Source organism: Pleurodeles waltl, chromosome 7 (assembly GCF_031143425.1).
Source record: "Pleurodeles waltl isolate 20211129_DDA chromosome 7, aPleWal1.hap1.20221129, whole genome shotgun sequence".
NCBI classification, from domain to species: domain Eukaryota; kingdom Metazoa; phylum Chordata; class Amphibia; order Caudata; family Salamandridae; genus Pleurodeles; species Pleurodeles waltl.
Window position 1 is genome coordinate 1,102,892,409 of NC_090446.1, and position 25,727 is coordinate 1,102,918,135.

A 25,727-nucleotide genomic window follows, 5' to 3' on the forward strand; every position below is an offset into this window, starting at 1 on the left:
GTCAGTTTCTTTTAACGACTTTCCACGCCAGGGTGCTAAGAACACTGAGATTGGTGCACCAGAGCTAAGGACCTCAAAGGGGGGAATCCCTGTCCCTAGAAATCAGTTCGCAAGTGTGGAGGATGGGTGGGCGGTAAGGAATCTGCAACTAGAATATGTCTCTACCAGATATTTTGTTACTGAACGTAATTAACTTGTACATCTAGATACCCAAGCAATGCCATCCTCGGTGGTGGGCTGCGAACTAAGATCATACTAGAAAGTCCTGCAGGACCGAACGACCAAAGCAGCCGTCGCACGGACCTGACTGTGCAGGTGGGATGCCCACGTAGCTGCCTGACAGATATCCAGGACAGGAACTCCACGTGCTAACGCATTGGCTCTGGTAGAATGAGCCTGCAAGCCGTCAGGTGGTTGCTTTATTGCCAAAGCGTAGCACATTTTGATGCAAAGTACCACCCATCGAGGTATGGTACACTTCTGCACCACTTTCCCTTTCTTCGCACCCACATAGCCAACAAAGAGTTGCTCGTCCACCCGGACGTCTTTAGTACAATTGAGATAGCACGCCAATGCTCTTTTTGGGTCCAGACAGTGGAGTCTCTCCTCCTCATGGGAAGGATGTGGGGGTGCATAGAAGGTAGGCAAAGTGATGGACTGGCCTACATGAAATGGTGTATCCACCTTAGGAAGGAAGGAAGCTCTAGTGCGTAACACCACTTTGCCAGGGTGCACAGACAAGTATGGAGGCTTTGAAGAAAGGGCCTGAAGCTCACTCACCCTGCGAGCAGAGGTGATAGCGATGAGAAAGACAGTTTTGAATGTGAGGAGCTGCAAGGGATAATTATGCATTGGCTCAAAGGGGGTACACATTAAGTAAGTACAAGATTAAGATCCCACTGATGCATGATGAAGGGAGTGGGAGGAAATAAGTGGGTGAGCCCCTTCAAGAACCTACTCACAAGAGGAGATTTAAAGAGTGAGGGCTGATCAGGAAGCCTAAGAAAGGCAGAAACAGCAGATAGATACCCTTTAAGGGTGCCCAATGCAGAGCCCTGCTGGGGTAAAGAAAGAACAGAAGAACCTCTGTAAGAGGGGCAGAAAGGGGGTCAACAGATTTGTTGGTGCACCAAGCTACAAATTTATTCCAACGACAGGCGTATACAGTTTTATTCGATGGACGCCTGGCTGCCAAGATAACATTGCAGACTTCGGTTGGAAGGGCAAATGCCGTCAACTGTTGCCGCTCAATCTCCACGCATGAAGGCGGAGGTTGGACAGGTTCGGGTGGAGGACCGTCCCCTGCTGCTGCGACAGAAGATCCGCCCGAAGAGGCAGTCTGAGTGGAGGATCGATGGACATGCTCAATAGCTCTGGATACCACACTCTTCGAGCCCAGTCCGGAGCCACCAAGATAACTTGGGCCCGGTTGTACTTGATTTTCTTGAGAACTCTGGGCAGAAGAGGGACAGGCGGTAAGGCGTAAAGGAGGCCGGAGTTCCACTCGAGACGAAATGTCTCAGAGCGAGTGCCGCCTTAGAAACTCCAACGTGCAAAATAGCGGACATTGCACATTCTCTGCGGAGGCGAACAGATCTAACCAAGGCTCTCCCCACTTGAGAAAGAGACCTTGCGCCACCTCAAGATGGAGACGCCATTCATGATCGACAGTATGTCGGCGGCTGAGTTCGTCTGCTCTGGCGTTGAGAGAGCCCGCCAGATGTTGAACCATCAGGGTAATGCCCTGATGTTCCAGCCATGTCCGGAGGCTTAGTGCCTCCTGACAAAGGGTCCAGGACCCTACCCTGCCCTGTTTGTTGGAGTACCACATGGCGGTAGTGTTGTCCATGACACCAGCACCACTTTCCCTTTGACAGAGGGAAGGAATGCTTTCAACGCAAGTCTGATCGCTCGGAGCTCCAGCATATTTATGTGGAGTCCAGACTCCGTCGGAGACCAGGGGCCTCTGATCTCTGCCTCTCCCATGTGGCCACCCCAACCCAGAAGCGACGCATCTGTCACTATAGAGAGATCTGGGTGGGGAAGGGAGAGGGATCTGCCCTTGACCCAATTGGGATTCGAAAGCCACCACTGCAGGTCTTTCGCAGTCCCCTCAGAGATCTGGACCATGTCATAGAGATTCCCCTGATGCTGCGCCCACTGGAACTTCAAGTCCCACTGCAGAGCCTGCATATGCCACCTGGCATGTGTTACTACCAGGATGCAGGAGGCCAAGAGGCCCAACAGCCTCAGAGTCTGTCTCACCGAAACCCAAGACTAAGGCTGAAAGATCGGAATCATAGCCTTAATGTCTTGGACTCGCTTTTTGGGAGGATAAGCCCGAAACAGCACTATGTCTAGAACAGCCCCGATGAAAGGGAGCGTCTGAGAGGGAGACAGGTGTGACTTCGGCACGTTGATAATGAACCCCAGCTGGTGCAGGAGGTCCGCTGTAGTCTGAATGTCAGAGACCACTGTCATGGGCGAAGGCGCCTTCAACAGCCAGTCGTCTAGGAAGGGGAAGACTGAGACCCATAACCTGCGCAGATGAGCTGCAACCACTGCCATCACTTTCGTGAACACCCAAGGGGCACTGGTAAGGCCGAAAGGGAGCACGGTAAACTGAAAGTGCTTGTGACCTACCACGAATCGTAGGTAACGTCTGTGGGCAGGCAGGATGGGGATGTGGAAATAAGCGTCCTGCAAGTCCAACGCTACCATCCAGTCTCCCGGGTCCAAGGTAGACAGAACCTGAGCCAGGGTGAGCATTTTGAACATCTCCTTCTTGAGGAAGTAGTTCAGGTCCCGAAGATCTAAGATAGGATGCAAGCCTTTGTCCTTCTTTGGGATCAGAAAGTAGCGGGAATAACAACCACGACCTACTTCTGGTTCTCAGGGACCCTTTCTATAGCTCCCTTGGCCAAGACAGCCACGACTTCCTGGAGGAGAAACACCAAATGATCCTCCGGAAGGTGATGGAAGGATGGTGGCATGTGTGGTGGTGCAGATTCGAAAGGGAGGGAGTAGCTCTTCCGAATTATATGCAAAACCCACCTGTCCATGGTTATATGTTCCCAGTGGGGCAGGTGATGGCGGATTCTGCCACCAACTGGGCGGGAGTGAGGGGACGGACTAGGAAGGTTTGGAGGCTGCAGCGGGGGGAAGAGGTGGACTAGACAGACCTCTGGTTCCCTGTCCCACAGCCACATGGGCTTACGCGCCCACGCCATGCATAAGCCGTCCAGCGTGCATGGCCCAGTGGCAGGGTTTTGGACGCGACAGTGCGTCCCTTCCGTGGCCACGAACGGGACGAAAAGCAGACTGTGGAGGGCGTGTGGCGGAGGAAAGGCCAAGGGACCGAGCCGTAGCCCGGAAATCCTTGAACCTCTCCAAGGCAAAGTCCGCTTTGACTCCGAAAAGACGGGTGCCATCAAAGGGCATGTCCATGAGTGACTGTTGGACATCCCCCGAGAAGCCAGAAGTACGTAACCAGGTATTGCGCCGTAAGGCTACTGTCGTCGCAAACCGATCTGCCCAGAGAGTCGGTCGTATCCAGCCCACAACGGATGGTGAACTTTGCTGCATCTCTCCCATCTTTCACTGCTTGGGAGAGGATAGCAAGGGCCTCCTCCGGTATTCTGCGGCAGGACTTGCGCAACCGTATCCCACAGTGAGTGGGAATAACGGCCCAAAAGACATGCGGTGTTCACGGACCGCAGTGTGAGGCTGGAAAAAGAAAACAACTTCTTACCAAATTGTTCCAGCCTTTTGGATTCCCTATCCGGGGATGCGGAAGGGAACGTGCCAGAAGAAGAGGATGGATTACAAGACTCTCAGGCGTAGGATGTTGGGACAGGAACTTTGGGTCATTCGGCGCAGGCCGATGGCGGCGAGCGATAGTGTTGGGTTTGGACCATGTACCCAAAAGGACATCAGTGAGGGCCCCATTAAATAGGAGAAGGGGTTCAGACGTAGAAGCCCCGGGCTGAAGCACCTCCGTCAGGAGATTAGACTTGACTTCAACAGTAGGTAGCTCAAGGCCAAGGACCTCAGCTGCCCTACTAACCACCATACCATAGGTAGCTCCCTCCGCCGTAGCCACGGTAGGGGGAGACAGCATGCCAGCATCAGGAGAAGTATCCAGACCACTGGCTTCGCCCAAGTCCTGTGCCCAGTCCATAGTAGGGTCTTCCTGGTATTCATAAGGGTCCAGGGACCCCTCCAATTCCTCCCCGTACTCGTATTCATAGGAAAATGGGTCAGAATCCGACCTCAGGTGAATAGGGCCCACCGAAGCTGATGGCGGCGTCGGCTGATGCCGCTCCAACTCAGAGTCGTCGGGTATGAGAATTGGGTCGACGTCGATAGTGGGCACTACTGACATCGGGAGCGTCGATAATCGACCCAGCGCCGGTCTTGATTGTGCGACAGGTGTCGGTGTGGATTCGTGCACGGATCTAGAGTGGCCGGGGCTGAAGCCGCCGGTGCGGAACCCAACGGCCCCTCAGCCAAGCCCCTTGGGCCCGAAGGTGCTGTATCGGGGTTGGCACGCCCAAAGATGAGGCGCATGGCCTCGTAAAACTCTAAGTTGGGTGGGGATCGCTCCGGCAAACTCGAGGAAGCGCAGAGTCGACCCAGACGTAGGCTCCGAGGACGGAGGCCTAGTGCATGGACGCTTGTCTCGCGTCGGCCGAGCAACGGGGTGAAGTCGGAGAGCGATGGGACTTCTTCAACTTCTTCTTACCTTGACCCGAGGACTTCGAAGAAGACTAGTGGTGATGGCTCCGCGACCGATCTCAAGATCTTCCTCTTGAGTGAGACCGGAACCTATGCAGAGTCGAGTGCCGGGCCGCCATCAGCTTTAGGGACCACTCCCTCAAAGCCTTTGGATGTATTGCCTGACACTCTGAGCACGACTTTGGGTCGTAGTCGCGCTCAAGGCACCACAGGCAAACACGATGAGAATCAGTCACCGACATCATTCGATGGCATTCCTCAGACGGCTTGAACCCGGTCTTCTGGGACATCCTCGACGCACCAAGTGTCGCACCAAAAAAGTTCTACAAAATGGTTGAATTTGGCCAAAAAATAGCTTAGGGTAGCTCTCTCTCGGATCAGCCTGTGGTGCGGAAAGAAAAGAACTGACGTCACTGTGCGAGGGCGGCGTCTATATAAGACTCCCGACATCATTACGGCGACCACAATGCCTGCGGAGTCGACAGACGCCACCTACCGACGCGCAAGGGTATTGCTCGAAGAAAAATCTCCAGATCCAGTCTGACGCCTGGGGGAAATTCTAAGGTAAGGAATCTGCAACTAGAAGTCTCTAGCAGATAAAACCTTTTAGAAATTACATCAAAAAAGGTGACTTGAACAAGGATAGTTGGTCTGGTAAACACAAAAAGGCCCGACAAATAATCATTGACAGTGCCCACTATAAGTCCATGCTGAACCAAATAAAAAACAAACAACAAGACATCTAAGAGTTTGGCCTGTTACAGGTCAGTTTTGTGGGTATTACACCCGGTGACAAACTTGTTCCAGTGCCTGGTGGAGCGAGACTATGTCAAGGGACACCAGGCAGCAAGGCTGCCATCCTAAATTTCAGGAGGGGGATGGAATACACTCAACTGACACCGCTAAATCTCCATCCAGGGAGATGTAGATTGCACATGCCTGGGTGCATAACCCTGCGCTGCTGCTGCAACAGAAGAGCCTCCTGAAGGAGTAGCCTCTCTGAGGATAGACGGTCATGCCCAGAAGCTCCAGATACCACACATTCCTTTCCCACTCCAGAGCCACTACTATGAATTTGGCCTGGCCATTCTTGATCTCCTTCAGAACTCGGGTCAGGAGAGGCAGAAAGACATATCGGAGTCCCATTGCTGTACTCTCCCAAGAATGTATTTCTGAGACAGAGAGTCTTCTTATAAACTCCAACACACAAAAGTGTTGGCACAGCATATTCAGGACGGTGACAAAAAGATCTACATGGGTTCTTTCCATTGCTGGAAGATGCCTTGTGCACCTCAGAGTGTAACAGCCATCTGTGATCCACTAGGCATCACTGGTTGAGTTTGTTCCCCCTGACGTTTAAAGATACTGCCAGGAAATGTCTTGATGATTTAGTAAGTTACAGAGGTGCAGGGTCCCCTGCAACAAGGTCCAAGACACGCACCTCTAACCTCCAAGCACCTCTCATCCTTGGCTTGTGACAATACCATATGGCGGTGGCTATGTCTGTGAGGACCTTAATCAGGTGGCTATGTCCGTGAGGACCTTAACCAGCCTCCTTTAAATGGATGGTAGGAAGGCTTTCAATGCAAAGCTAATGGCCTGCAACTCCAACATGTTGATGTCAAGGCAGGTCTCCGCTGGAGACAGGAGTCCTCTGATCTCCACCTCTTCAAGATAACCCATATCCCAGCAATGATGCATCTGTCACCATTGTCAGTTCTGGAATGGGTAGGAAGAAGGGTATGCCGCTAGTCTAAATGCAATAAGGCAGCAATCACTGCAGATGTTTTGCAGTCCCCTCCGAAACCTTGAATTCTGGCAGGTTCCTTTGGGATTCTGAATCACCCTCAAGCGCATAACGGCACACTCCTCACAAAACTTGGAATTGTGACCCGATCCCGAACAACAGAGTCACACCTCTTTGGGATCCATCACAGACATCTGCTTGAGACAGTCCCAGCAAGTTTTAAACCCTGTGGTTTTAGGAGTGGACGTGTTCCCTTGCACATTGGAAAAGACAAAAGTCTCATGAGGTGAGGAACCAATGTTAGGAGCTAGCTCTGGCTTCACATGCAGAGGTATGGAAAGAAAGGAGCTGTCATTATCGTGCTTAGGTGGTGCTTATTTGCGGCACCAGTTGTCATTTCTGGGGCAGAAAAGAGGACACCGAGCCGCATGGCACCACCTACTGGTGAGCATGGGCTATGCTGAAAAATCTGCCAAATCCAGGCATCTGGGCACCTTCTAAAAGTGAAGGATCTGCAGATAGAAGTATCCATCACAAACACATACACTAAATGTTATATCGATTTTTTAACAATATTTAGTGAATCTCAATCATCCATCTGCTACATTCGAGGAAACTATTTCATATCATGGATGTAGAAATAAAACCACCTCCACCTGATTTTTACAACAGCAAACGCTTTCCCATCTTATAAACAAGATCATTTCCTGCAAAATATCAAATTGTTACATGCCTGTGGTAAAAAAATGGCTGGTTAGTGATTGGTTGACAATAGCAATTAGGGATGCCATTTAGACTGTGATTCAGCAAACCTCTGTCAATGGATCCTTGATATTCACACGTGCAGTTTTGGAAATGACAGAAAGGCAACCAAAGAAGAAAGATACTACATGCAGGAATCTTGTTCCTTCTAGATTTCTATCTTTAGAAGCAATGCGCTTTGTGTCCTTACATTCTGAACTCACAGAACTAACTCATGGTGTGTGTGTGGACAAGCACTGATGAAAAGCTGTCAGGTGGCATTGATCAGCTCCTCGTCTGTTGCTAGTGTCGTCCGCACTGGATATGATGTTGTAGTTCCTATATAGGTGCAACCCCAGCATGCAGACATCAGTTTCTTTTCACAACTTTCCACGCCAAAAGCACAGAGCCACTAAGAAACTGAGTACTGCTGCATCAAAATCAAGGCCCTGAAAGGGGGGTCACTGCTCCTACAAATTAGTTTGCATAGGATGGGTGGGTTGGTAAGGAACATGCAACTAGAAATTTCCTCTACCAGGTAATGCTTTACTGAAGGTTAACCTTGTTTATCTGATAGATTCCAGTTGCAGATTTCTCACCTTTGAATAGATACCCAAGCAATACCATCCACGGAGGTGGGTCTGAAAACCAAGTTCATACTAAAAAGTCCTGAAGGACAGAACAGGTAAAGTGCCCGTCCCTATGGATTAGACTGTCCAGGCAGTGCTAGGTAGACGTGTGTGGCCACCTGACAGATGACGAGGACAGGAACTCTGCACGCTAACTCAGTGGTCGCAGCTTTTTCTCAGGAAAAATGAGCACGCAAACCCTCAGAGAGTTGTTTTTTTGGCAGTAGATATCAGATCTTAATGCAGAGAACAACCCATCAGCCGACAGTTCTCTCCTGCACTGCCTGACCTTTCTGCGCACCCACATAGCCTACAAAGCATCGGTCTTCCACCCAGAACTCTTAAGTACAAACAAGGTAGAACACCAATGCTCTTTTTTGGTCCAGGCAGTGGAGTATGTCCTCCTCCTTTTAAGGATGTTGGGGTACGTAAGGTGAAGGACTGGCCTACATGAAACGGAGTAGCTACTTCTAGCAGAAAGGAAGTCCTAGTGTGAAGCACCACTTTGTAAGGATAGATGGAAAGGTAGGGCAGATTAGATAATACCTGCAGCTCACTCACCCTGTAGGCAGGTATAATGGCCACAACAAAGGCTGTTTTCAATTTTAGACGCATGAGAAGACAATTGCGTTGGGGTTCGAAAGGAGTGCACATCAGAAACGTCAAAAACAAATTCAGATCCCACTTGGACTTAAAGAATGAGGATGGAGGAAAAAGATGTGTAAGACCTTTGAGGAACCTATATACAAAAGGGGACTTAAAAAAAAATTAAGGTTGATCAGGCAACCTCAAAAAAGCAGAAAATTAACCTTTAGACGTGCTCACAGCAGAGCCCTGCTGGACCAGGAAAGAAAAAAAACAACAGCACCTCAGAGAGAGGGGCAGAAAGGGGTCAACAAACTTGTCTGTGCACCATGACACAAATTTCTTCCAACAACAAGCGTACACTGTTTTGGTGGAGGGACGCCTGGCTGCCAAGATTATGTTACAAACTTCAGGAGGAAGGGCAAAAACTGTCAACTGTTGACGCTACATCTTCACACAAGAAGGTGGAAAGTGGACAGGTTTGGGTGCTGAACCCTCCCAAGCTGCTGTGATAGAAGATCTTCCCGAAAGGCAGTCTAATAGGAGGATCAACAGACATGCTCAGGAGCTCAGGATATATAAGACTATCCATGCCCACTTGGGAGCCACAAGTATTACTTAGGCCCTGTCATACTTGATCTTCTTGAGAACTCTGGGCAGAAGTGGTATGGGAGGAAAGGCATACAGGAGGACTGAGTTCCTCTCAAGACTAGAGTGTCTCAAAGCGATAGCTGCCTCGGAAACTCCAACATGCAAAACTTCTGACATTGTGCATTCTCTACAGAGGCGAACACCTTAACCAAACCACTCCCCATTGCTGAAAGATGCCTTGTGCCACCTGCGGTTGGAGACGCCATTTGTGATCCGCAAGGCATTTTTGGCTGAGTTTGTCTGCTCTGGTGTTCATAGAGGCCACCAGATGTTGAACCACCAGGGATATGCCCCGCTCTTCCAGTCATGTCCAGAGGTGCAGAGCCTCTTAACAAAGGGTCCATGACCCCATCCGACTTTGCTTTTTGCAGTACAACATGGCCTGCACCATCTTTCCCTTGACAGAGGAAAAAAATGCTTTTAATGCTAGCCGGATCACATGGAGCTCCAACAGGTGGATGTGGAGTTTCGATTCAACCAAAGACCAGATGCCTCTGACCTCCAACTCTCCCAGATGACCACCTCATCCCAGGAGTGAAGCATCTGTCACTACTGTCAGACCTAACTGGGGAAGGGACAGGGATCTGACTCTGACCTAATCTCGATTCGTCAACCACCACAGCAGAACCTTCGTAGTCCCCTCCGAGATCTGGACCTTGTCAGAGAGATTCCCCTAATGTTGTGTCCACTGGAACTTAGGGTCCCAAAGAAGAGACCACATATGTCATGTGGCACCAGCAGGATGCAATGAGGCCCAGCAGTCTCAGTTTCATTCTCACCAAAATCCAGAATAGAGGCTGAAACATTGGTATCATAGCCTTAATATCCTGGACTCACCGCTTGGGAGGAAAAGCCTGAAACTGCATTGGGTCCAGAAGGGCTCTGATGAAAGGGAGCGTCTGCGAGTGAGTTAGGTGTGACTTTAGCACATTTACCATGACCCACAGCAAATGCAGAAGGTCTGCCGTAATCTGGAGGTGGGAGAAAAAAGCCTGGGGTGAGCTCACCTTCAAAAGCCAGTTGTCGAGATAAGGGAAGACTGAAACCCCTGATCTGTGCAGATGGGTTGTAATCACTGCCATCACCCTGGTGAACACCCAAGGGGCACTGGTAAGGCCAAAGGTGAACTGAAAGTGATCGTGGCCTACCATGAACCGCAATAAAGAATGTGGGCATGCCGGACGGGAATATGGAAATAAGAGTCCTGCAAGTCCAATGCTACCATTCAGTCTCCTGGGTAGATAGAAGCTGAGATACAGTGAGCATCTTGAACTCCTTTTTGAGAAAGACTAAGGGTCTGAAGGTCTAGACTAGGGCGGAAACCCTTCTTTTTGGGTACCAGAAAATAGAGGGAATAGCAACCACGTACTACTTCTGGCACAGGAACACTCTCTATGGCTCCCTTGGCCAAGGGAGCTGCAAATTCCTTGCAGAGAAGAGACATCAGATTGGATAGTGGCATGGATGGATGGGTAGTCTCAAAGGAGAGGGAGTAGCTCCTTCGAACTATCTGCAAAACCCACCTGTCTCTGTCTAACGTGATGGACTGGCAGTGGAGGTGATGATGGTGTAACCTCTCACCAACTGGCCCTATGTGGGGGAGACTCAGACTAGGAAGGCTTACAGGCTGTTACGGGGTGGCAGATGGGGATGGGGGACTGTTCTGACTGCTAGCCACCTGATCCATGAGTTCAGTGGCGCTCACACCCTCGGACATACAAAGGCTGGGCAGAATACGCAGCACGGTGGCTGGCTGGGAATGGATGCTGTTGGCGGCCCCTTCCGTAGCTACGAAAGGGGCAAAAGACTAACTGCAGAGGTGAGGGACGGGGGGTCATGAGGCTGCTGCAAGGCCCAAAGACCGGGCCCTAGCCCGAGAATCCTTGAAGCTCCTGAGCTCCAAGTTTGACTTGTCTCCTAAGAGATGGGTGCTATCAAAAGGCATGTCCATCAAGGCAGCTTGGACATCCCCTGAAAAGCCAGACATCTTCAGCCAGGCCTGGCGCCTCAGGGCCACTGTTGTAGACTGGACACAACCGACTCGCTAGGCAGAGCGGTTTCATCGACAGATTGTCAACCCCGCTGCGTCTCTCCCATCAGCAACAGCCTGAGGGAGTATAGCCCGGACCTCCTTTGGGACCTGTGGCAGCACTTGTGCAACAAGGCATGCAGTGCAATGCTGGCAGAAGAAAACTTTTTTTCCCCATTTTTCCCCAAGTGTGTCCAACCTTGCTATCCTGGGGACCAGAAGGGAACGCACCCTGGGAGGTATAGGCTTGGATAACCAAACTCTCAGGGGTGGGGTGTTGCCTCAAGTAACTTGAGTTCCCTGGAGCGGGGTAATTGTCCTATTCACCGGAGACCCTGTGCTGGATTTGGACCAGGTACCTAGTAGGACTTCTGTGAGGCCCTCATTAAATTGGGGCAGGGGTTCTGATGTGGAAGCTCCTGGCTGTAGCACCTGTCAGAAAACTAGTTCTGACAGCCACCAAGAGCAACTCAAGGGCCAGGACCTTAGCTACCCTCCTCACCACAATACAGTAAGAAGCTCCCTCCTCCTTATCCACGGTAGTGGGAGAAATCATGCCAGTATCTGGAGAAGTATCCGCCGGCTTTACCGAAGTCTGTACACCAGTCCATAGGTTTTTCATAGAGCTGGTACTCTAAAGTATCCATCGACACCTCACATTAATCTCTGAAACCTAACCCATAAGAAAAGGGCTCAGGATGCAACCTAGGAGGCAGGCTTCCTACCAGTGACGTAAGACGCCCATCTGGCTCCGTGTTGGAGCCCGGTATTACAATGGGGATGGTGCCATCAGTGGGTGCGGAAAGTGCCAGGAACGTCTGCATCAATGCCAGGGAAGGCTGAGGTGGCCAGGCCCAGACCGGTCCGGATCCAAAACTGGATCCTTGGGTGCCCATGCGTGCTGAAGCCACCGGGGTGGAACACAAAGGGACCCCTCCCAACTATGTGGGTGCTCCAGTGGTGTCGGGCTGCCCAAAAAGGCCTAGAATGTTAGCGCTTCCTTGTCTCTTTGGCCAATGGACGAGAAGTCGGAGAACGCTTCAACTTCTTCTTATGCCTCAACGTCCCTAATTGCCCCGAGGACTTGGAGTCAAACGACAATGATGGAGGACTCTGCAACCGATCCTGGACTCTTTCTCTTGAATGAGACCTCGACTGGCATGGAGTCAAGCATCAAGCCGCCATCAGCTTTTCAGATTGCCCCCTCAAAGCCTTCTGATGCATGGCCTGACACTCTAAGCACAATTTTGGGTCGTGCTCCAGGCACCAAAGGCACACGAGGTGCGTATTCATCACAGACATCGTCCGATGACAGGATTCACAGGGCTTGAAGCCGGCCTTCCTAGATGACATCCTCAACTTATCAGTAGTAGAACACTATAAAAAAATCTTTGACAGTTGAAAAAAGCCAGTCAATACGTGACTGAGGGGTAGCTCTATTCGGCTCAGTACTTGCTGGTGTGGAAAGAAAAGAACTGATGTCGGGGCACCGGGATGGCGCCTATATAGGAACCACAATGCCATATCCAGCGTGGATGACACAGATGTGGAGCCTGTCTACGCCACGAGGTATAGTGTGTACAGAGTCCAGGGGCTCCCCAGAGGCTTAACAGAGGCTAAAGTAGATATTACTAATGCTCTTTTTTGTGGTAGTGTGGTTCGAGCAGTTAGGCTTCTCAGATGGTAGTGCAAAGCATTTGCTGTACACACAGTCAAGAAATGAGGCACACACACTCAATGACTAACTCCAGGCGAATGTTTTTATATAGCAAAAATATATTTTGTTGCTTTATTACTAGAACCAAAAGATCTTTGTTGCAGGTAAGTACAGTTGTCAGTAGGTATCAAGCATATGTATCAAATGTACTTTGTTTACGTTTTGCAGATAAAACAGTTTACAAGTAATTCTTTTCAATTTGAAAAGTTGACACAATGCACTTTGTCATAGGAACCAATGCAGTCCTAGGGAAAAGTGTTAGCACAGTTGACAGGTAAGTACTTGATTTACTATCCCAGTCTTCGGGGTTTAGGATATCCACAGGTCAAAGTTCAAGTTGACCCCAAAAGTGCACCGCCAGCAACACTGGGCCAGAGGTCAAAAGTTGGTGTTGGGTTTTCAATGGATTACTATGAGGACTGGGGCACTCGGTAGAACACGGATTGCAGGTAAGTACTCGCCGGATCAGGACACAGGCCTGGGGGGGGGGGTTTAGGTCAGCACCAGGGGGGCCACAGGTCAACACCAAACACACACCCTCTGCGTCACAGGGGCAGCCATGTGCAGGGTGCAAACACAATGTCAGATGCCCAATGCTTTTCAGTGGGGGAACCCCAGGGGTCACAAAGATGCAGCAGGCTGGGTACAGGGGGTCAGTTCTGGAAAACCAAAGGCTGGATAAAGAGGAGAGGTGCCTGCTGGATGTTGCTGGACAGTCGATCGGATTCTCCAAGGCCAGGGGGCTGCGAGTGCAGGTGTACCTTTGGGCTTCTGGAATCTTTGTCGGATCTGGTTGATCTGGAGTGTCCACTGCTGGGGGTCCTCTCTTCAGTCCTTCTTTCTTGAGGTCGTCAGGAATCTGAAAAGCAAGGTTCAGGGGTGCCCCTAAATACTAGATGTAGGGGCGTTACAGAGGTCAGGGGGAAGTAAGCAATGGCAACTGTCCCCAAGGGTGGCTACACCCTTCCTGTACCCACTTCCTTTTGGGGGTGGGGGCACATTTCTATCCCTATTGGTCTCTCTCCTTCAAAACAAGATGGAGGATTCTGCAAGGAGGGGTCACTTCAGCTCTGTACACTTTAGGAGTGGTCCTAGCTACAGTGGTCCCTTCTCCTTATTTTACCTAGTTTTCCTGCCCAATTTTCCGCCAAAAGTGGGACTTGGTCCAGGGGCGGGCATCTCCAATAGCTGGAGTCCCCTAGGGCACTGTAACAGGAGTCCTGAGCCTTTGACATTCACTGCCAAGTGTTCCAGTTCCTGAAGGAGTGAGGTGTGAAGCACCTCCACCCAGAGCCGCCTTTATTCCTCACCCTAGAGAGCACAAAGGCTCTCACTCCATGGGGTCAGAAACATGTCTGTTAGTGACTGACTGGCACAGACCAGTCAGCCCTATACCAGAGGGTTGGGTAAAATACAGGGGGCATCTCTAAGATGCACTCTGTGTTAATTTTACAATAAATCCAACACTGTGTGGGTTCATTATGCTGCGAAGTTTGATACCAAACTTCCCAGTCTTCAGTGGAGCCATCATGGAGCTGTGGAGTGCGTAATGACTAACTCCCAGCCCATGTTCTTAATATGGCCACACTGCACTTACAATGTCTCAAAATGAACTTCGACGTTGTAGGTGAATATTGTTCATGCAGCTATGCTCTCACCTGTGGTATAGTGCACCCTGCATTAGGGCTGTAAGGCCTGCTAGAGGGCAAACTTACCAATGCCACAGGCAGAGGTTTGTGGGCATGACACCCTGGGAGGGTGTCAACTTGACCTTTTTCTCCCCACCAATACACACAATCTGCAATGGCAGTGTGCATGTATTTGGTGAGGGGTCCCATAGGGTGGCATAATACATGTTGCAACTTATCTGTGTGCCAGGGGTGTGCCAACTGTCGAAACAATAGTACAGTTTAGGGAAAGAACACTGGTGCTGGGCCCTAGTTAGAAGGTTCCCAGCACACACCCAGTCAAGTTAGCATCAATGTCAGGCAAAACGTGTGGGGTGGGGAGGGGCCATGCCAAAAGGGGCACTTTACTACATCTTGTGTTCCAGAGTGCTAGGTGGTGTATGAAGGCATTTGGAGTCACTTAATTCCGAAATCCCTAAGTAGATGATTCCAGTCTGAGCAGGCCACTTCTCTTGCAAAAAAGTCAATGCCAATTGTCAAGCTGTTTTTACAGCTTACAGTTTCCAAAAGTCCTTTATATGTTGCAGGTAGGTTTTAGTAAATATAAATGTATTGTGAAAAATCCTTTTCCTACAGAGTGTACATCATACCTACCAAAATCTTTAAATTCCAGCAAAAATGAAACTAACTGTGAACACAGTTTGACACTGACGCAGATGCAACAGAAGGATGTCTAAAATCCTGGAAGGAAAAAACAACTTTATGTTTAAAAAGGTTTCTTGAAGTTTATTTGCTTACCCATTCTAAAATCAATATATCCTTCACCACCACTTATCACAAGCATGGACCTTAAGGGATTCTGTCCAGAGGAGTCTTGTGCTTCACATGTTTTATCACCAGCTTCTGAGCCATTAGTCTGGGGACAAACCACCTGACCTGCAACGAAAAAGGTTTAACTATTACAACCTTTCCTGAATAATACTACAGCCCCATACATTGTACGAATAATAGTCTGCAGAGTAATGCTGTAATACAGGCAAAAACTGAAGTTAAATAATACATTGTAGGGTTAATTATAAAATATGGAATTAAATGTGTGCATTTTTGATGAACTGTACACTACTTTCTCCTCAGTATGTTAACAGTGCAGTCATAAACCAGGGAGAACCTTTGGCACTTACTTAGTTTGGCGGATGGGGTTACTCACATCACGGCTATCCCATATGCCGTAATACAATTCCATTATATCTCATGGACACTGTAATACTGCAGACTGGATATCTATCACATCTGTGGCAGAGTAACCCATCCACCAAACTCTAAATCAGGCCCTTAGTCAAAAAGCCCTTTCAATGAAACTTGCTAATTGCAACTGCCAAACGTAAATAACTTTTTCAAGATTCATAAACCAAAAATTCCAAAGCTGAGGAAAACTAATAGTTACTGGTGAATTACCAAAAACGCCTAGTTATTAAAAATACAACACTACAAATTGCTGTACTACTTCAAAATATGCAGGAAACTTTAGGATACATAAAACAGCCTACAGTGTTAAGATTTTGCAATTGTTCATGCTCAGTGCTAAAGAGGAATACACCAATGCATGTCTGGCAGCATTGCTAAGACTTTGGTTACCAGTAGACACCAGAAAAGCTTGACTATGTGTTAGGTAGTAGGCAAAAACGAAAATAATCCAAGTGCACTACCTGTGCATACACATTACGACAAAGTTGTACTTCTCTGGATTCACTAGAACGTTCCCACATGAAAACTGTAAAGCTTTCCTAGGATTACCTAGGTCCAGAAAATTAAAAAATGAGAAAATATGCCCAGTCAAAGCAAATGACTACTCCCTAAATTGGCAACTGAATTGCTTTACCACTGTAAGCTGTTACAATACTTCCCTCTATGAGGATCTGAAAACATGACGTTATCATTCAAATTCAAAAGTTCCCATTATGACAGCATTAGAAAGATGAACGGCTTGGTAAACAAGAACAAGTTACTTACCATCTGTAACACCTTATCTGGTGGATACTATCTAGCAGAAGATTCCGTATCTTAGAATTATACCCAGATGTCAGACTGGATCCAGAACTTTTGTTTTGTAAGCAGTACCCCTGCGCACCAGTAGGTGGCATCATTTGGCTGTGTGCGGCATTGTCAATGCTGGAACTGATGTGCTTGGTGCACATAATGACAGACATTTTGTTACACAACTTTCCACGCTAGGAGCACAGAGCCATAAAGAACATTGACCAATGGTGTTGGAAACTAGGGCCCTGAATGAGGAAAGGTCTATCCCTAAAAATCTGTTTGCAAAGTGAGGAAGATGGGTGGATCGGTAAGGAATCTGCAGCTAAACAGAGTCTCTACCACATGAGGTGTTTGTAGGAGGCGAACTCAGTACATGGTGTACACCTAAAGGGGAGGCACCCTGTACTGAGTCGAGGCAACCCTCAGTGATAGTGTAGAAGGTTCTAGATAACCAGAGCTCTCAAAGGGTAGCTGTGGAGAGCAGCTAAGGCTTATCCAGGAGGGTGTAAATACCACACAGGTCAGCCAGTGATGCACACACAGGAAAGAACTGCACCAGTATTATAAAAGCAATGTATTATTTATAATTACACACACACTAAAGTAACTTTAGTATATCTCATAACTGGAGATATGAACATACAAAATATACTTGTAAACAGGTAAGTAAGAGTTTAAAATAACATGGGCCCCTTGGGGGGGGGGGTATGGTGGGGGCCAAACAATATACTAAAGAAATGGAATGGGTAAATCACTACCAAACCTAAACTACCACCCAAGGACCCTTAGGACTGGTGAAGTACTAAAACACAAAAGTTAAGTAACCAGGAACCCCAGGCAGAGTTGTAACCCGACTCAGTGTCTATAGACCCGAGTCAGTGTCTATAGAATGGAGAATAGAGAAATCGCGGTTGGAGTTATCAGGTTTTAGGACCCTTCGCAGAGGACCCGGAGTAAACACGTTGGGACAAAGAAGGTTCAAGAGTGCCCCCATCCGTGGATACCCAGAGAAGAGGAGTACCTACACGAGGAAGCCCAGGTGCATAGAGGTTGGGGCCAGATGTAGCAAAGGTTTTTACCCATTCTGTGTCTATGGGAAAAAGTGTTCGTACATATGGCCCTTAATTCGTGTCGGAACCTCCTGACGAAGTCAAAGGAAGACTTCAGGTGTCCAGATGCTGTAACGACCCATGGACCAGGTTGGTGAAACCCAAGCATTGATTACAGAAGAACAGGACCTAAGGTAAGAGGGGATAGAGTCCAGACCATCCAGGGGTGTCCAGGCGGTGCAGGGGGCAATGCCCACCCTTGCTGGTGATGATTTCCTGTAGACCAGTGGTGCAATAAGTGCAGATGTGGAGTCTAGGCGATGCAGGAAGATCCCAGGAGTCGTCAACAAGCGGTCTCACGCCAGTCGTTGAATTACCAAGGGGTCAGTGGTCAGCAGGACCACCACCAAGCATTTGCAAATGCAATATAGAGTTGCTTGCAGTGTTGCAGGATTTTGGGGATCAGCAAGGTCCAGGAGACTCTACCCTTGCAAGTAAGTCAGGGCCAGCCCCTAGCGAACAGGAGAACTAGCAGGAATAGATAGAGCCCACAGCAGGACCCTTTGGCAGCAGGCACAGGGAGTCACAGGGAGGCCTCAGCAGGGCAACAAACAAAGATGCCCACATTGCATGAGTTGCAGGGAGTATGTCGTCTCTGGAGCTGTGTAGTGCTGGAGGCTGGGGCTTCTTGGTGCTAGGAGGTCTCCGGACTGGAGAGCCAACATGCCATGGCAGAGACAAACAGACACGGTTCACAGGGGTTCCGTCCAAGCAGCTCCAACAAGGGACCACAGAAGTCTCAGGTGCAAAGAAGACGGGTCAGACCTCTGGAGAGCCACAGAACTACCATCTGAGTTGTAGAGCCTTTAAGAGTCAATGGGACAGCAGGACCTACAAACCGGTCATCGCCGCTGAGTTGTCTGCAGATGCAGGGGAGTGACTCCTTCACTCCAAGGGAGATTCCTTCTTGCCTTCCTAAGTGCAGGTAGAGTCCTTGTGACTCCCGAGGATGCATGGCCACGTAGGTTGCAGATGTCTAGTAGAACTTGGAAACAAACTTGAAGTTGGAGCCCTCCTACTTGTTACAGTCTTGCTCTCAGTCCCAGCTAATACCAAGAGCAGCTCTGGTGTCCGGGTTGCAGAAGTGTCTTGCAGAGGAGACTTGCAGATGGATCTTGAAGTCTTGCAGATGAATCTAGGGTCCCACCATCAGGGGAGCCCTTAAGTAACCCAGGAAGGGGGTTGGACACTTTCTGCAATGGCCCACCTGTCGGCGGGGCTCAGGGACGTCGCCCAGCTAGACTAACCAGTCAGGTGCTCTCAGGGGCCACTGCTCATCTTATTTCCAAGATGGCAGAATTAAGTGGCCACCAGACAGAGCTCTGTGCACCTCCCTAGGGGAGTAGCTGGATAGTGGGATGGTAACACCCCTGTCCTTTGTGTGCTTTCGTGCCAGAGCGGGAGCCAGGGGCTCCTGCCCGGGTTTAAACCAGTTTATGCAGGGAGGGCACCAAATGTGCCCTTCAAAGAATGTCTGGTGGCGCTCAGAGGCACCCGACCCAGACCAGTGACACTTATTTCTAAAGGAGAGGTGGTCACACCTCTCCTCTACAGGAAACCCTTTATTCTGCCTTGCCCTGCCTGAGTTAGGCTCAGCAGCAGGATGGGCCGGCATGCAGACCCTGCACGGCTGTACATGCAGACATGGGGGAATCCCCTAGGGAACCTCAGAGTTCATGGTATCATGCAACTAGCAATGGCATTTGTGTAGTTGCATGATTCCAACATGTTTGATACCAAACATGCCTAGATTTGGTGAAGCCATTATGTGGTTGGACATCCCCTGTTGACCAGTGTCCACTACATACCTTAAGATAGCTTCCCCACACTTAAAAAGCCAAGAAAATGGAGTCTGGGGCTTGTAGGGGCACCTCGGCTTATGCAGGTGTGCGCTCACACTGAGAACCATGTACCCTGGCCTTGGGCTGACGGGCCTACCTTAGGGGTGACTTATAGCATCATAGCGCAGTGACCGTGATAAAATGTAAACCGTATATCTGGGGTGAAAGGTCCATGCACCATTTTACACAGGCTGCAATGGCAGGCCTGTAGTCACAGTTTGCATGGGCTCCCATGAGTGGCCCAATACAGGGTGCAGCCCACGGGGGAACCCTGGTGTAACAATTGCCTGGGTACCCAAGTACCATATACTAGGGACTTATATGGTTGCAGCAGTATGCCGATTATGGGGTGTAAAAGCTACTTACCAGCTAAATTTAAGAGAGAGAGAACTGACACTGGGGTCCTGATTAGCAGGATCCCAGTGTACTGCAGTCTAAACACACTGACACCAGGCAAAAAATGGGGGTAACTATGTCAGAAAGGTGCTACTTTCCTACAGCATTACCAAAGGTAAGTAACATCTAGCTGTAAATTCTCTACCTTAGAATAGATACCCAAGGAATACGTATTCGGAGGTAGATCTGCAAACTTGATTTAGACTTAGAAATCCTGCAGGACCAAATGGGCAAAGTGCCTATCCCGACGGACCTGGCTGTCCAGGCAGTAACGCTTGGTGATCATGTGTAGTGAGACCCATGTTGCTCCTTAGGAGATGTCCAGGACCGGAACTCTGTGTTCTAAGGCCGTAGTTGCAGTCTTGGCTCTGTTGGACTGAGCATGCAAGCCCCTTGAGTGTTGCTTCTTGGCCAATACTTAGAGATCTTAATGCTGAGCATGATCCATCGGGAGATGGTTTGTTTTTTCACAGTCTTCCTGTTTCTTGGCTCTGACATATCCAATACAGAGGTGATCGTTCATTCGGAACAATTTTTGTGCGGTCAAGATAAAACGACACTCTTTTTGGGTCCAGATGGTGGAGTCTCTCCTCTTTCTTAAAGGTATGAGGTGGAGTGTGAGAAGTAGGCAAGGTGATGGATTTGCCTACGTGAAATGGGGATGACTACCTTTGGAAAGAAGGATGCTCAAGTCCAAAGAACCAGTCCGGGAAGAATGAGACATATGGAGGCTGTGATGACAATGCCGCAGTTCACCGACCACCCGGGCAGATTTAACTGCCACTAGAAAGATTGTCTTGATGGTATGGAGCCTAAGAGGGGAGGATTGAAGTGGCTCTAAGGGAACACACAGGAGGAAAGTAAGGAACAAGTTACAGTCACATTGGGGCATAACTAAGGTAACTGGAGGAAATAAGTGTTGTAGCCCTTTAAGGAACCTATTTGGAATAGGAGACAAAGAGGGAAGGCCAATTTGGCTGCCTCAGAAAAGTGGAGATGGCTAATAGATAATCCTTTAACAAGCCCAATGCAGAGCTCTTCTACTAGGGTCATGATAAATAAAAACTTGTGAAGGAGGAGCAGATAATGGGTCAACCTGTCTAGTTGTACACCATGCCAGAACCTTGCTCCAATGGTAGGCATTTACCATCATGGTGGAGGGACAGTAAGCTGTCAAGGTAACATTACAGACTTCGGGTGAGACCGAAAGCTTTCAACTGAGACCGAAAGCTTTCAACTATCACTGCTCAATCTCAACATATGAAAGCAGAGCAGTGCCAGATTCAGGTGAATAACTGTTAGGCATGGTGTCCTTGGCGTGGTTTCCCCCTAACATTTTGCCTTCAGACCTTATACTTTTGCTGGCCTTAGGATTCTGCGCACATTTCCACTGCTAAAGTGCTCCTTTCATAAAACATGGTAACACTGGCATATGCCCAACTGGCATTTATAATTTACTTACAAGTCCCTAGTAAAGTGCAGTACATTTGCTTAGGGCCTATAAATTAAATGCAACTAGAGGACCTAGAGCACTGATTGATTGTGCCACTCACTTAAGTAGCCCTTTAAACATGTCAACATGTCTTGGGTCTGCCATTGCACAGACTGTGTGTGTAGTTTTGAACTGCCATTTCAAACCTGCAAAAAAAAAAACTTTTGCTAGGCCCAAATCATCCGTTTTAATACATGTAAGTCATCGCTAGGGTAAACCCTTGACACCCAAGAGGGCAGGGTGCAATGTATTTAAAGAGTAGGATACATACTTATTAGTTTTACACTCTTTTAGGAAGCTGGCCCAGTGTGTGGTGGACACCTATGATGTTACACTTTATACTGGATCCAGGCAAACCTAAATTAGTTAGTGTTACAGTGTCTAGACAGCCAAGACTCTCTAGGGCAGCTGTGGTGGGCAGCCAAAACTTATCTAGAAGGCATATGAAGCACCTGCAATACCACAGTTACTTAGCACACCTAAAAGGAACCACACAGAGTTGCAAAAAAATAAAGGTACTTTATTATAGTCACACAAAACTAGCCTACCATTGGTATACTTCCCTCCCAGAGATATCGACACACAACATATACACAGGCAAGTACTCAAGAAAAGCATAAATTATAGCAAGGGCCCTTTAGAGGGGCCAAACCATATCCTACAAAAATGGAATGCGAATGGCCCAAGAACTTTCAAAACTGAATGGCAGAAAGCGTAAAAAGTTGCCTCCTACCCAACCCTCCAGTGAAGATTCCCCCTTTGAGGAGGAGGAATCTACTCCCTTGGCAGAACCTACACTTCAGGAGCTTAAGGCTGATACAGCTCAGCTCTTAGGTGCAGGGGGGGGGGCATGCCAGGAAGGAATTCAGTATGGAAAAAAAGACTGGCCCCACACTGGAGGGCTTGAGGCACAAAACTGTCCTTCAAGAAGCAGTGGATGTCAGTGGCACCCACAAGGTGTACTGGGAATAGAACCTCTTGTATTCAGAGCCAAGGGAACCCAAACCTGGTGCCACCAGGAGGTTGGTAGTACCTCTGCAATACAGAGAATGTTTGTTGACCCTTGTACATGATATTCCCCTGGCAGGTCACTTGGGGCAAAGCAAGACTTGGCAAAGGTTTGTCCCTCCCTTTCACTGGCCCCATATTTCTGAAGATAGTAAGGAGTTTTGTTGCTAGTGGCAAGACAGGTGGCACCCCTAAGGGCCCCATAATTCCACTTCCAGTGGTTGGGGTTTCCTTTGAGAGGGTTGGGGTGGATACTGTTGCCCCCCTAGACCTACCCACAGCCTCTGGGAACAGGTGTATACTGGTGGTGCTGGACCATGCCACCAGGTACACAGAAGCTGCAGTGGCAAAAGCCATCCTGGGAATTTTCCCAAGAGTGGGAATTCCTAGGGAGGTGGTGTCAGACAGAAGTACCAACTTTACGTCTGCATACATAAAGGCAATGGGGAAGGAATGTGGTGTTATTTACAAGTTCACCACCCACAAACCAATGGTTTGGTAGAGAGGTTTAACAAAAGTCTCAAAGGCATGATCATGGGACTCTCTGGAAAAACTCAGGAGATGGAATGTCCTACTGCCATGCCTCTTTTTTGCCTACATGGAGGTCCCTCAGAAGGGAGTAGGCTACAGACCCTTTGAACTTCTGTTTGGGCACCCTGTTAGGGGTCCGCTTGCTCTTAAGAGAAGGCTGGGAGAAACCTCTCAAGCCCCCAAACAGGACATAGTGGACCATGTACTTGGCCTCAAATCAGGGATGGCTGAGTACATGAAAAACACCACTAAAAACCTTTAGGCCAGCCAAGAACTACAGAAGCAGTGGCATGACCAGAAGGCTGTTCTGACTGTTTACCAGCCAGGGCAGAAGGTGCGGGTCCTGGAGCCTGTGGCTCTCAGGGCATTCCAAGACAAATGGAGTGGTCCCCACACAGTAGAGGAAAAGAAGGGTGAGGTCACCTACTTGGTGGACCTAGGCACTCCCAGAAGCCCTCTCATGGTGCTTCATGTGAACCGCCTGACGCCCTACTATGACAGGGGTGACATGCCCCTGCTCATGGCCATTGATGATGGACAGGAGGAAGAGAGTGACCCTCTTCCTGACCTCTTCTCTAATACAGCAGCTGATGGCTCAGTTGATGGGGTAGTCCTTGCTGACTGCCTTTCTGAGTCTCAGAAAGAAGACTGTATAAATCTCCTAGGGCAGTTCCCATAACTGTTCTCTCTAACACCAGGACAGACAATATGGTGTGAACACACCATTGATACAGACGACGGTTTGCCCATAAAAAGCAGAATCTATAGGCAAACTGACCATGTTAGAGACTGCACCAAAGCAGAAGTGCAAAAGATGCTGGACCTAGGCGTCATAGAGCACTCTGATAGCCCCTGGGCTAGCCCAGTGGTGCTGGTCCTAAAACCTCAGAATGGGAAAAAAGAAATGACTACAGAGGGATCAACACTGTCACAAAGACAGATGCACATTCTATCCCTAGGGCAGATGAGCTAATAGATACAATAGCACATGCCACGTATCTAAGCACTTTTGATTTGACTGCTGGCTATTGGTAGATCAAACTATCAGATGATGCTAAACCAAAAACTGTATTTTGAACCATCGGAGGGCATTATCACTTTACTGTGATGCCCTTTGGTCTGAAAAATGCACCCGCCACATTTCAGAGGATAGTGAATACAGTCCTCCAAGGATTGGAAGCCTATAGTGCAGCTTATCTAGATGATGTTGCTGTCTTTAGCTCTAACTGGGAGGATCACCTGGTCCACCTTTGGAATGTTTTGGAGAGACTGCAGAAAGCAGGCCTCACTATGAAGGCCTTTAAGAGACAGAAACGGTAGGTGAAGGTTGTATATCTGGGCCTCCTGGTGGGTGGAGGCCAAATTCAACAATTACAGGGGAAAATCCAAACCATCTTGGATTTGACTTCCCCCACTACTTAAACTCAGGTGAGAGCCTTTTTAGGCCTCACTGGGTATTACAGGAGGTTCATTCAGAATTAGGGCTCCATCGTAGACCCTCTTAATGACCTCACCCCAAAGAGAATGGCCAAGAAAGTCTTATCGACAGCTAGCTGTCAAAAGCCTTTGAGGATCTAAAACAGGCTATGTGCTCTGCACCTCTTTAAAGAAGCCCTGACTACTCCAAGCAGTTAATTAGTTCAGACAGATGCTTCTGAGGTAGAGGTAGTGTTATTTCAACCTCACACTGACTGCCAGGACCAACGTGTGGCTTTTTAAAGCAGAAGGCTGACCCCCAGGGAAAAGCATTGTTCAGCCATAGAAAGGGAGGCCTTAGCTGTGGCCTGGGCCTTGAAGAAGCCGAGGCCTTACTTGTTTGGCTCTCACTCCCTTGTTCAGATAGACCACAAGCCCCTTCTTTGACTGCCAGTGTGGGACATCACTTGCATCACTTCTGGAACTCCTCTTCTGCTGCTGTGCTGCACTGCTAGGTTTCTTCATCCACCGATGTGGTCCTGCATCCACAGAAGGGTGGGTAGTGGCTGTTGCCACAACCAGACACTCCAACTGGAGTTGGTGCCCTTCATTTGCAGGTCCTCTTCTGTCAGTATCCACCTTTGGTTTCTTCCGTTCTTGTCCGGGTCCTGCACAGACCTTTTCCCAAGCTCTCCTGTAGGTTTGGGGGAAAAACAGGTACTTACCTCTTCTTTCCTGGTCGCTAGGGTGCATCCTGGTACTTATTGTTTTAGAGTTCCTCCAGCTCCTTTCTCCCAGTTCCACTTTCTTGGGTGGGGGACTGCCTTTCACATTCCACTCACTTTATATACGGTTTGCTCTCCCACACGGCCTTCACTATTTCCTATTGTTTTACTATTTGCTATTGCCTTCTATGGTAATCACTGACTTCTAATGTGTATATAGTATTGTGTTTACTCCTGGCGGAGTATTGCCTATACAGTATTTTAGTATTTGTGTTACTATAATAAAGTACCTTAGTTTTTGCAACAATGTGTGCTTTTTTTATTTGTATAACTACTGTGTGACTGTGGAAGTATTGCATAAGCTTTGCATGTATCTTAGATAAGTCTAGGCTGCTCATCCACAACTACCTCTCGAGAGCACTGGCTTCCTAAACACGGTCTACACCTCACTAATAGGGGATACCTGGTATAAGGTGATTACACCACAGGTGCTCACCACACACCAGGTAAGCTTCCCACAGGGCCTACCACTGGGTGACTTACAGTGAACTGGTGTAGTGACCAGAAGTGAAAGGGTGCATGCACCTTTTCACACAGGCTGCAAATGGCAGGCCTGCAGACACAGTTTGCATGGGTTTCCTTGGGTAGTTATAATACATGCTGCAACCCATGGGAGACCCCCGTTGTACCAATGCCCTGGGGACTTGA

At 48.8% G+C, this 25,727-nt stretch overlaps 1 protein-coding gene across 2 annotated transcripts in view; it reads right to left on the bottom strand.

Annotated features, from left to right (window-relative positions):
* SPAG9 (sperm associated antigen 9) overlaps nucleotides 1-25,727 on the bottom strand; it is a 1,094,694-nt gene that overhangs the window by 105,063 nt on the left and 963,904 nt on the right. For both annotated transcript variants that reach the window (XM_069200034.1, XM_069200033.1), the window contains exon 29: nucleotides 15,263-15,400. In XM_069200034.1, coding sequence (XP_069056135.1) covers nucleotides 15,263-15,400 — 138 coding nt within the window. The remainder of the gene's footprint in view (nucleotides 1-15,262; nucleotides 15,401-25,727) is intronic.